General features: G+C 41.8%; 1 protein-coding gene across 1 annotated transcript in view; it reads right to left on the bottom strand.

Moving 5' to 3' along the window:
* OPLAH (5-oxoprolinase, ATP-hydrolysing) overlaps window positions 1–13603 on the bottom strand; it is a 210632-nt gene that overhangs the window by 151711 nt on the left and 45318 nt on the right. The window contains exons 6-8 of the mRNA XM_069221004.1: window positions 8238–8433; window positions 4832–4997; window positions 2202–2340 (exon numbers count right to left, since the gene is read on the bottom strand). Of these exons, the coding sequence (XP_069077105.1) occupies window positions 2202–2340; window positions 4832–4997; window positions 8238–8433 (501 nt within the window). The remainder of the gene's footprint in view (window positions 1–2201; window positions 2341–4831; window positions 4998–8237; window positions 8434–13603) is intronic.

Genomic DNA, 13603 nt, shown 5'->3' on the forward strand with positions numbered 1-13603 from the left:
GTGCCTATGCAGACAGTTTGAATCTCTGCAAATTCTCAGTTGGTTCTCTGATTGGTTGGGAATCGTACTGAGCCTGAAATTAATCTCAAACCTAATGAAATAGATACCGTTTCCCTAGAACTTTGATGGAACAGTTCCAAATTCCACAAAAATCATACAAATTAAGCAATCCATCCATGATGTGGCTACAAACCAGCTACAATATATTGAAAATGAATAACACTTTAACAGAATGTCACAAAAAGAAAGGGTGTCACATTAATGTTTTTTGCGATCTTAATTTAATCAAATTGAAAAAAGAGGACTCTCAATAGAGTGAATACAGGCCAACAGAATGCTTACTATCTGACCCCACATGTGCTGTTTCTGACGCTAACCAATTCTTTCTCCTCTCAGGTTGGAAAAAGTAGTAGAAAACTGTATGATGGAGCAAGAGTGAGCTGTAGAATTCTTTACAGCCAACGATGAAGGTACAGGTACAAATTCTGCATATTTTAGTTGCTGTGGGTCTTAAGAGACGGAGAAGTGTGTTTCTTTTCTATCTTGCAAAATAAGAATGTTTCAGAAAAATGCTTGTGAAAGCTCGCCGGGGATGGGCTAGTCAAAAGGAAAGCCGCAGCAGGCTGGGTTTCTTGGGGGCTGATTTCAGATGGGAGTGGGTTTCAGGGATCCCTCTTCACATACACCCCTCAAAGCAAACCTAGGGTAGCAGCACAAACATGATTTACTGCAACAGGCAAACAATGGTTATGAAATATATTTTAAAACCAATCAATTTTTGCCAAGATACTTGGAGTTTTGTGCTCTAAAATTAATTGTTTGACCTCATTTACCCCCCAGAATGTCTTTTGGTAAAATCTGCCGCAACTGCCCTTGGAGAGGTTCTTTGAAGTCCTGAGTAAAATATGCAGAGAGTTTTAAAATATGTTCTACGGTGACGTTTAGCTCCAGTCCTGTCCCTTCTTTGAGCACGCCATTGGGCAGATGTATTAAAGACCCATTTTGCATTTCTTAAATAGCGAATTTTAAGAAATCGCTATTTAAGAAATGCAAAATGGGATGTAAGAAAATAGGGAATCCCTAATAGAGATTTCTTAAAATTCGCAATCGCTATTAGGAAATGGGACTCCATTCATGGTGCAAATGGTTTTGCATTTCCTAATTTGCAAATTCCTGTTAGGAATTTGCAACTTAGGTAATGAAAATCCAAGGGTGCTAGGGGCCTAATGCCCCCTTTGATGTACCCCTCTAAAGAGATTGTGCACATGTAAAGTGCACACATGTCCTAGGGGCATGTGTGCGCTACATGGCACTTTTAAAAATACATTTTTAATGCATTTTTTAAAATTTCACATGGTTACCACCAAATTTGAATTTGTGGTAATTGCATTTCCTAAATGCCCAGTTTGCATTTAGGAAATGCATGATACATGTGCATTGGTAATCGCAAATGAGTATTCCCTATTTCCGATTACCTATTTAGGTAATCGCTATTTTAGCGATTCCTTAAATTGCACTGCAAATGCCTTTCATAAATCCTGAAAGGCTATTCTGCATTCGCAAACAGTGGAATTTTGCGATTCGCACCGTTTGCGAATGCAAAATTGTTTGATACATCTGGCCCCATATCTCTTATATGATCTGAATGCATTCAAATTCCATTTATCACATTTAAAAGCTCACTTAGTCTGGATCAGTTAAGAAATAGGCTTATATTTGGCCACTCTTCTCCAACACTGAGCATTCTCTCATCCTAGCTTTCTGGTACGATGTAAGTGTCTAAGCTTGAAATTGAAAGCATCCTAACATTTCTTCAGTGCGAGGGCTTTATGTTACCCTTTTAAATACCTAAGTGGCCACGATAGGAAATAGATAAAAACATTCCTGTTAATGGCTGACTCTCAGACAGTTCTAGATGCTTCTACCTATGTAGACCTCCCTCCCTCATAATTAGATTATGATGATGCTGTTATGAGCTAGATTCTCAAATTCTTCTATTGTGCAATCTACCATACTTGCAAATTTACAGGTGAATGTGAATTCTCTGATGGTTGAGAACCTTCTGTGACTACACAGTTCCCCGTGTTCATCTGCACAGTGGTGGAAGTGGATGCTATAGACTCCAGTTTTAGTGTACACTTCTCTATGATCGGATGCACATTTCTTAAGGTGGCCTACATAAAACCAACCGCTAAACCTACCTGAAGAAGAGCATGGACCCTCCTCCTGCTGCAACAGTGTTCACATCCAGCTGTGGTGCCTGGATGCTGATTCCAGCAGTTGTGGCTTCGAAGACATGCTCGTACTCACCAGCATAGCGGCTCACATCTGTTGACGTACCTGATTTAAGCAAGGGGAGAGGAGTGATAAAAAACATTACCACTTTTTTATATCAATGCCTTCTCATATCTTTTCAGAGAATCTTAATATAAGTCTTTAACTTAAAATTCACTTATATTTGTCATGAGACTAATGACTTAAAAACAAAAAACATTTTTGGTCTTTCTGTTCAACAAAGAATAATACTTTGCTGTGTCTGTGGATGGAAGCAAAGTAGAAACATTTAGGGTCTGATTTAGACTTTGGCAGACAGGATTTACTCTGTCTCGGCGATGGAGTAAAGTACTCCTGATGGATTACCCGCCCACCAAATTTAGAGACATGACGGACTATAAAAAAGCTATGACCCCTTGCCATGTAAAAATGTCAGATGTTAGGTATATAAAACAAATGCTTCAGCCAATAAGGGCATGATTCAGAGATGGGAGGTAATGGAAAAATCCTTTGGAGTTAGTGCAAGGATACGGAGATGAATCCATGAAGGCATCTCTTCCACAGTACTGTCTCCATTGTAGAAGACTGCATTTGGTGGATTGTCTCAATGCAACGTTCCAGAGTCACCAAATTCAGAAAGAGAGGTAAGATCAACCCGACAGTCCAAAGGCTCACTGGATGTTTGGTGCCCAAACAGAGTGAAGGATTCAACATGTAGAGTCTAAATGCCAGTAAAATGCATACCTCCAAAGAACCTTCTGCCTTGGGCAAGATGTGCCTCTTACCTGTACTTTTACAACTAGATGCAGCTGAAGTTGCCACTGGCCTCCTGATGGTGGACCTGGCTGCAGCATTTGAGATTGTCAATCACAATATCCTAATCGATCCACCTAGCTGAATCAGCCCTGAAATGATTAAGGTTGCTTGAAAACTTCCTCCTTGCTAATGTTACAGGAATGATCTCTGTGGTGCAAAGTTCCACAGGGTTTTGCCCTCGCCTCTATACTTTTTAACATCTATGTTCAGCTTCAGGGAGAGAAAATTAGGCGATTTGGACGTCAAGTGCTGTCTTATGCAGATTGCATGTGATCCTTTTCAGATTTTTCAGCTGAACAATCACCACAGGACCTGCATGAAGGCAATACAAGATTGGAAGGTGGGCAATTTTCCGAGGCACAATGAAACAAAATTGAAAGTCTGATTTGTAGTGGCAGCTTGTCAGTCTGGTCTGAGCCACTGAGCCAACTCTCAGTCCACAAAGTTCAACAGTCAGAATCTCAATCCCTATTGCTAAGATTATTGTAATTGTAATTGTATTTATATAGCGCTTCTACCCCTGACGAGGCATCTAAGCGCTTTTCCGCGAGTAGCACACTACTTCAGAACCCAAGAGATATTAGTGGTGGATTAGTATAGGTAAATATGAGTACAGTATTACTATTATTATGAGTTAATTTGAGCGGAGGATATGTGGGTTTGTTAGTTGGATTGACTGGAGTAATGGAGGGGTGGAGGAGGAAAGAAATCCAGAAGTGTTAATTGGGAGTTTATAGTAATAGGATGAGGCTTGGGATGAGTAAAGGAGAGGTGGAGAGGGAAGAGTCTGTGGTAAGGGTTAGGGAGATCATAGTAACAGGAGGGGTTTTGGATGAGTCGAAGGTGAGATAAATGAGGAAGAGTTTAGTAGGGTTGTTTGGGAGATCACAGTAGTAAACTGAGGTTTGGGTGAGCTAGATGTGGAAGAGGAGGGAAGAGCTCAGGCAGGGTTATTTTGGAGATAAAAGTAGTAGAATGGGTTTGGGATGAGTCAGAGTGGGGTTAGAGGATAGATTGATCACCAGTCCATAGCTTTCAGGTTTCACATTCTACGGACCTATGTCAGGGTCTTAGTTCACAGAAGGGTGGGTCTAAACTTATTTTTATCATCGAGCTATCCAGTGTTTCTGCAAGTGCTATTCAGATCAATACAGGGCTGCAGCATATCGCTGAAGGTTACACACTGCAATTGACTTTGCCTTATGTTGTTGGTGATGTGGGTGAATAATGTAGTTCCTACTCTAATTTTCTACTTAACAATTTTATCATGCATGGAATCCTGTGCCTACTGTGTGACAGGCATACGCTACTTATGAGTTCATGCAACACCAATACAGTGCAAACTCGACAGCTGGCTTTGCAAATGCCTGTTTTATTTCTAAGCTATCAAGACCACCTCTTACAAAACTGTGATATGTAAATAAAAGATATGTCATTCACAATACATTGCTTAACTTGTCCTTGCTTTTGGTTTGTTTTAATCTATTTACATAAGAAATATTATTTCCCCATTCATTTCTGTAATGTTTTTATCTCAAAGCTCTTTCATTTACTTAGCACCATGTAAAGTGTTGCAATGGCCCACTGGCCGAGTCCTTGCAATGCAAACCCCCAAATAATTAACTGAATTACACCTCAAAAGCGGTAGAGTAAGTGATGGCCATTCCCATAGCAATCACCATTCCCCAGACCAGAGAAGTAAGGCACTGCTGTAGCAGTGACCTAGATCTTGCTATCTCACCTCCCATATCAAAACCAATCACTGGCTTCCCATCCTCTGGGCGGTACGTGGTGACGGCATAACCCACCACACCTCCTGCAGGCCCAGACAGTACTGCGCGGGAACCACTGAAGTTCTCCATGGGTGTCAGCCCTCCATCAGACCTCATGAAGAGCACCCGTACATCCTACAGGAGAGTTAAGGGAATAAAAACAGATAAATTTATGACAAGGCACAGATTACGCAGAATTATGTAAGTGCTTTCCAGAGCAATATCCAGGGTTTGGGAGGGGGTGAGGAGTTGTATTCAACATTATTGTACCAGAAGATCACCATACAGTAAAGAACAAGACTAGGCAACCTATGTTTAAATGTGCATGTGACCATCCACTGACCAAATGAAAATGCATGTCCATGAGACACGAGCAAATACGTCACGCCAGTCTTTAGAATTATAATGCTTTCTGTTGGCCCATAATGGGAGAACAGAGAGATTTCTTTAACTATTTTGTGATTTACAAGCATTCTTTCACAATCTACGAATGTCTAGTGGCATTTATTGAAAGAAAAGGAACTTTATGATTTCGTCTCTTACACTGGAAGGTCAATAATGTTGGTGAAAGCATTAACATGAGATGGCTAAGTCTCGGGGTGGATAAGAAACGGTGCGTGATTGAGTGCGCGTGGGTGTGGGTGGTTGCGTGCTTGGTTTTTTTTCTGTATGCAGGGGGATGTTTTATATTGTGTCTTGTTTGATTTGTATACTAACAAAGAGGGAGAAGGAGGTTTTTTAGGGCTGAGTCTGTACTCCTTAGAGCCTATACAATTTTACAAAAAGGCCCAGCCCAAAGGAAAAAAGCTTTCAGTCGGTCGCAGCACGCCTCGTTCTGCAGCAGAATGGGAGGAAACCCAATGATGAAGCATGCCACCAAGGGGTAACCCTGGTGGGTGAGGGGTTTTCACACAAAAAAACTTTTTTTCCACCCTGTGGAAGTTCTTTTAGGCTGGGCCTGTTAGTAAAATTGTTTGATTTGTAGTCTGTTGAGTTAGCTGCTGTGATATGTTTTATGTAGTCCAGTGTGTAGTGTTGTGTGCATCTTGATGATTTTAATTTCAACACATATTTACTCGATGGTCAGAATAATTAAACAGAAACAGAAGTATACAAACCTGGTCTTTAATGGGACGATACTTGATAGGTTCTGTATGCCTTAATTCATTGACGATTTTTAGGCACCATTGTGCGCTTAAAAAGGCCACACGCTTCTAGTGGTAAATTACGATGCTTTTTCTTTGTTAGTCAAGGACTTATTGTACCTTAAATACTTAGGAAAATTAATTAAATTTATGAGGTTACAACTTATCTACACCTGCTTACTGTGATGTATGTGACTCTCTTTGAGTCTTTGGTTTTCTCACACATCCATTACTTGCCTCTTCCCCGAGTCTAGGCAGTCTTTTGTTTCAATGGAACTTGTTCGTCCCAAGCTCGCCCTGGGTGACTGAATCGACTATCTCCAGCCTCAGTAATATGGATGATGTTTGCTTGTAAGTTCTTCCTCAGCCTTTCTTTATCAAATCATTTCCATGGTCGTTTACATACTTTGTCTTACTGATGTTGCCTTGATGTTCACAAAGAGTTTGGTGGGGGTTCATAAGGTAATGCCCAACCTGATGGCCCGACCACCTTATCGCTGACAGAAGTAAGTTTTGTGTAGTGCCAATACACCACTTAACAACCACTTCATAGCGCTAAATCAAACTTTAAAAAAAATGAGTAGAGAAGGAATTCTCAGGGATAGTATGTGGAGAATTCAACCCCTAACCCGCATTAGATTGGTCTGCACTGAAAGTTCGGTGTGGCCTTGCCCCTCCAGAAGGATGCCTCGTCTCAAGAACACTGTGGTTGTTGCACTTTTCCTAAATGATGGTAGCTTGAGCAATACTCTAGGTTTCAAGTCCACAGAACTAAAAAAGGTATTGTTGTGCTGTTTGACGTCTCTCACTCCAATAATGCACCTTCTAAATTCAGGTCTGTGGATCAATATGGGGAGTCTGGGTGTAAGCGGGGGGGTATAAGGGATGTATGATGGAACAACGCATGCACTTACCACACATGCATTTACACTGCAGTAAGTACAACGCATGGTCATTACCATGCATATACTTACCACAAAATGTTTTTACCACGCATATGCTTTTACCACGCATGTCCTTACCATAAACATTTTGTAGTAAAGGCATAGTTGGTAAAGGCATATGCATGGTAAAAAGTAAAGGTAAGTATAAAATGCATTATATATATATATATATATATATACACATATATATATATATATGTGTGTGTGTGTGTGTGTGTACATATATATATTTATTATATATATATATATATATATATATATATATATATATATATATATATATACACAAATACCTTTCCACCCAAAAACCCTACAAATTACCTTACCACTCCAAATCCCATACCCACCTTAAAACCTTAACACCCTTTACCACCCCCACCCCAAATCACATACCCACCCAAAAACCTAAAAATGCCCTTACCATCCCAAATCCCATACCCACCCTAAAACCTAAAAATGCCCTTACCACCCAAAAACCCATAACCATCCTTAAATCTAAAAATATCCTTATCACCCCAAATAGCATACCCACCCTAAAACCTAAAAATTCCTATTCCCCCCAAAAACCCATACCCACCTTAATACCCCAAAATGCCCTTACCACCACAAAACCCACACCCACCCTAAAACCTAAAAATGCCCTTACCACCCCAAATCCCATACCCACCCTACTTACCTGTACTTACTTTTAAAACCTTTACCATGCATACCTTTACCATTCATGCCTTTACAACAAAATTCGTTGTAAAGGCATGCATGGTAAAGGTATATGCATGGTAAAGGGACGCGTGGTAAAGCCATGCGTGGTAAACGCATATGCCTGGCAAAGGCATTGTGGTAAATGCAACTCGTTGCATTTGCTGTGTTATAAGTGATGTTTCCCATTATAAGTGTCTCTTTCTTTAGGTACTCTGGGTGTGATCACAATAAGTTTTATGGAATGCAGTGATTTCAGCGTAGGCAATATGTTGTCAGATCCTTTGATCTGTGGAACCTTCACCAGAAGGGAAATGTATCATCAAATATCTAAGAGAGTTACACAAAAGGACTACACAGGCCAGTGAATAGTAGAGAGGCTGTCTGCGAGGATGGTTGGGTGCATGTCTTTTTCTCTTTGAGAGCATCTTTGTACCTGAAAATTTGATTACCCTAGTCCATTCCAGAGTGTCAGTGATCCCACCCCCTTTATCCAAAAAGCGATGGAGCTAGCATTCCTGCAAAACAATCAGTTCACCCATATACTCTGGAAGGGGGACTCAGGTTAACGATAGAGAGATACACCTCACCTGCAGCTGATCCTTAAATCCAGTACAGAATCCGTCGAGGTATCTGCGGATGCAAGGAGTGAGGTAGGCATCTGCACAGGCCGTGTAACCTCGTGGCACAATACGGACCATGGGCATCACCTCTGAGGATAACGAAACGTGATGGAAGCCCATTGCCCGAGCCAGCTCCCCAATCTGGCGCTCATGTGCTGACCATCTGTCAGAGAAGAGTATAGGATCAGGTTCGGTGAAGGAGGTAAGACATGGCTCAGCAGTGAATGTAGGAACAACTGGCCTGGCTAGAGAATACCAAGGAACATTCTGCTTCCAAACACCCTCATTTATGCAACCATTTTGATGAAAGTCAGTTCATAATATGAACCATGCAGTAAAACTTATTGAATCACTAACTCAAGCTGCAAGCCCTTACACCTCCAACCACCTCCAAACATTAGATGAAATCACCACTAACACAGAAACTGTTGCATATTTACCTGCTGGCCCACTTCTTCCTTCATCCCTAGGAATCCCACACCCTCACTCTGCTCTACTCTTCAACTTTAACACCACGTCTTCTCCTAGATATTTTATCCTTATACTCAAATCTGCAAACCTTCATGTACTCCAGATGATCCTTTGAAACTACAAACTTTCAAATCTATTTCTCTCTCTTCCACAGTTCTCATCTGGGCCAACAGCAAGCCAGTCTTCACCCATCAATGTCCCAACCACACGTAGCGTGAGAGGCCCTGGCCCTTGGTCTACTACTCCTGTGATCTACACCTCCCTGGACCTTTATGTCTCAGACTAGACTTTTTCAATGAGTAGCCTGTGAGCTACTGGCGGCTCTCCAGTAACCTGTAAGTAGCTCTCCTGTGAGCAGCCTAGCCTACTAAATTGACATTTTTGATTGGTTGAATTAATTATGTATACCTACAATACAAAGTGTGTATTCAAGACATAAATGTGTATATTTTCAGAAATCCTAAGCTGATGATTGGAGAAAAATAGATGAATTTTCAAAATATATTTACAGCTGGTATTTAAGAAAGAAGTCATGCTGCGCTGAGGGAGACGTACTACTAATTTTATTATCTTTTTTAACTTTACTGCTGTCAACCCTGCTTGATGCACTGAGATCATGATGACCACTTCTAGTAATCGTGCACATAATGGCCATTAATGGAATCTAGTCTGATGTAGTCACTGTTACAACACTAAAATAACATTAGTAGCTCGGGGTGATTTTCATTGAACATAAGTAGCTCTTCTTACAGAAAAGGTTGAAGACCCCTGTCTTAGAACCACAAGTAAGTTGTGCTCAAACTGCCCCCTGCTACTATCCACCCTAGAATGCTTTTTCTCTTGTAAGTCCGGTTGACACTCTAAGCTAGCCTCCAAATTGAAATGCCTCCCTCGTCCCCGCTGCCTTATAATGCTTCTCTTATGGATCGCCGCATCTTGACCGTGCAGCTCTGATTGCACCTATCTGCTTTCCAATCAAGGTTAGGTTTCTATCTAAGCGCCAGCTTGATAGACTTGATTTTATCTCTGGATATCAGCAGGACACCATCTTCCTGGAGGAGACCTGGCTGCACTGACACTAGTACGTCAAGATTATGTTTGATTAACTTACTTTTAACAATACCACCAATTATTATGGCACCCTTATCTATCGCACACCAGGACCCAGGTCTCACCTCTCTATCACGTTTTCCAAATTTCTAGCCCCGTTTACTTTCAAATCTTCTAACTTTATAATGCTGGGAAGCCTCAACCTCCACCTAAAGGACCCAATAACTCTAAAGCTTCCTCTTTGGTCAAGGCATTTGCTGGGCTTGGCCAGTCACGGATTTCCAAGCAGCCCGCCCATAGAGCTGATCACATGCTCAGCCCTATCTTCACCGACATTGACAAGGTTGTTGCTTTCACTCCCTTTCCATTCATTTTGTCTGACCATTCAGCTGTGCCGTTCCCACTCCTGTTCCTTCCCTTAACAATCCCTCCCAAACCCACAACTTTGCTTCTTCTCAACAGACTCTGTTCCAAAGTGACGGCCGACAATTAATCTTACTCCAGTCAAAGCTCTTCTCCCTTCTATGTATATATGGATGCATGTATCTATATACATGGTATTTCTACAGCACAAACCTTGCCAAAGGCGACCGAGGACTGCACATGGTCAAATACAAGCAAAATGTCAACGAGTAAGAGGAGATGGAGCTGGTTTCTGGAGGGTAATTGCATGGAGATGCACTGTTCTTATCAGAGGTTAGACTTTAACTCTTTCCTAAATTGAAGCAGAGCTAGGAGGTCCTGATGGATATGGGGATGTTGTTCCAGATTCTGGGTGCATAGATGGAAAATGCATGCTGACTTTTTTTTTCTTTTTTACACTTCTGAGTATGCAGTCTAATGTTGCCTTGGCTGTGGGTGTGCTGAGATCCTAAGCAACACAAAAGGATGATGGATAGAGTGCTGAAACTTTTCAAACACTCACCCCCTGTCACAGATCTGGGTAAAATCCATTGTTCTTTTGTTCACCATGCCACCCCAGTTTGGATCCAGCCATATGCAGATCAGACTCAACCTGCTCCCATGGGAACAGTCCTGTGTGCCGAGATACACCAAAGATGGTGAGCTTTTGTCAACATCAGGTCAGTGCGCGCTCTACGGGCGACGTAAATGCAAAGACCCAGTCCATATGCAAAGTCATATTTCATGCATTGTGTTTCTATGCAGTATGGTAACCTTTTGCATTGCAGAGCTTTTACCCCGAACAGTCATTAATGCTGTTTGTAATTCATTGTTCATTTGCAAGGCTTGTTTGTAGGACTACAGGGTGTGGTCCTTTCTTCTAAGACTTTCTAGAAGCCTTTCTTGCAGCATGGTTGGGTGTGGCTAGTGGGTGGAGCTTGGCTCTATATAAGAGAGCCAGCCCCGCTCCACGTGCTCACTATTCAGAGGCTCCGGTGCAGAGCAGCAGCATTTTCCAGAGCTCCTGTTTCCGAAGGCCTATCCCGTCATTTCCAGGCCTGCCCTCCTTCATTTGATGATCTTCTAGCAGGGCGGTAAGGCGGTAAGGTTTTCAGTGACACTCGAGTTTTGGGCCTACTCTTGAAATCGCGTGTGCGATTCAATCCTGGCATTTAGTTCTTGGCATTCAGATCCGCAAGACGCGCGATCATTTCATGGCAATAATATTGTGAATTCCGAATCGGCAACAGTGTGCGCGATTCAATCCTGGCATTTGGTTCTTGCCATTCAGATCAGCAAGACGCGCGATCATTTCATGGCATTTGAATCCTGAATTCCGAATCGGCAACAGTGTGCGCGATTCAATCCAGGCATTTAATTATTCGCATTTATATCGGCGGTGAGCGCAATAATTTCTTGGCATTTGGTTCTTGATAATCGAATCGGCAACAGGGTGCACGATTCATTCATGACATTTAACTTTTGACATTCAGATCGGCAGACTGCGCAATCATTTCTAGACATTTAAAAATCAAATTTGCAGTTTTGATTTATATGCATGATATTTCCTGAACAATCGAGTTTTGGAACTCTTAGTCTGAGAGTTATGTAGCCTTCTTATTCATGTTTATAGTACAGTTCATTCATGCAGAGATAAAGCCATGTGTTCTTTGATTCTTGTTTACAATGCAATGATTATTCTAAGAACTATAAGAAGAGTGTTTATTGGTCAATATATATATGATATGTTTAATTCTGGAATATTCATTTAAAAACCTTGCATAACCTTGTCTTGATTTCCAGGTACCTAAATTCTTGAGGCCTAGTCATAGTGAAGCTTTAGGCCATTCATGTTTTCCAGTATAAGTGTTTTATTTGACAAAACAAAACTTATTGAAAGTCATTGTGATTAATCTTGCATTGGTGTTGTTTAACTCTTGCTTCCACAGGTCTCCTTCCCCGCTGTTCCCAACCCAAAACCCATTCCCCCACTCGGCCATTCTTTAACTCTGTGTTATAATAACTAGCGGAGTTTGGAGCTGCCAAGAGGTGGACATGTTGGGAACATGTGCAAGCCCCGAAGATCTGGTCTCCTTGACAGGTTATATGCAGGAAAAGCAGGGGTACTGCCATTTTAGCTTTGTAAATGACGCAGCTGGTTTTAAAGATGGTTCGAGAAACATAGTGAGCCAATGGCTTTCCACCAGGAGGGGGGTGAGTTGATAATCACTCTATTCTCTCGTGCATTACTTCTTCCACTTAGTTGTTTAACACCTGATCACGGGTGCCGTTGATATGTTTGCCTGCTTAAACATTCCATCTCTAATCATGTGACAGCTTCCACTCCTTTTTATTTTGATAACCTTAAAATCCCTGGAACGCTTCAGCTACTGGGCTGGACAGCTGCAAGTAAGCTTAGGTGCTTCCCCCTTCTTCAGTCAATTTTGTGTTTCTAACATCCTCAGCGATTATCATCCTATTTTTCTCCTCCATATCCCCAGTAAGATCCTCTCTCGTTGTTTGGAAGACGACTGCCGGCTTGACCATCCTCAGACTGGTTTCCGACCCCTACGTGACACGGAAATCATTTTAGTCTCTTTGATCAATGAGCTCAGGATTTTCTGAACTCTTCTGGATCAAGGTTCTTCTGTCACCCCTATATTACTACATCTCTCGGCCGGTTTTGACACTGTCTCACATTCAAGGTTGATCAACTGTCTTTTAAAACAGAACATCTATGACCAAGCTCTTAAATGGATAGGCTCTTTCCTCTCCCACAGAACCAAATCTGTCCTTCTCCCCACTTCAAGCCCTCTGTATCTCTCCTGACTTGAGGCGTGTCCAAAGAGCCATCTCTGAGCCCTTGTCTGTTTACTGTGTATATTTCCTCTGCTGTGAAGCTTATTCAGCCTTTCAGACTAGATACTATATTTTATGCTGATGATATTCAGATCATCATCTCCATTCCTAACAACCCTGACCTGGTCCAATCCAACTTCCTCTCTTGCATGAGTGCAGTGGTGATCTGGATGCAGAACAACTGCCTCAAACTTAACAGCAACAAGATGGAAATTCTTCTTTTTGGCTAACAGCCACTTGTACGGTCCTCCTAAAGGGTGGTCTACAGAATTGGGGCCCCCAGTGGTTTTTACTATGAATCCAGGCACCATCTGGATCAATGCCTTTTATTTGTCAAAACGATTATGCATCTAGGACCCGTTTCATTTTTTAAAGAATGCTTACCGAGATAGCGCTACTACTCCCTTCTTTGCTCAGAAAACAGTAGCTCATTCATTGATCCTTCCAAGCCTAGACTACGCCAATTCCATCTAACTGGGTCACCTTACCTGCAGGTCATCCAGAACTCTGAGGTCTGGTTAGTTTCACATCCGCCTGCCAAGGCCTCCATC

This window comes from Pleurodeles waltl, chromosome 2_2 (assembly GCF_031143425.1).
Source record: "Pleurodeles waltl isolate 20211129_DDA chromosome 2_2, aPleWal1.hap1.20221129, whole genome shotgun sequence".
In the NCBI taxonomy this organism is placed as follows: domain Eukaryota; kingdom Metazoa; phylum Chordata; class Amphibia; order Caudata; family Salamandridae; genus Pleurodeles; species Pleurodeles waltl.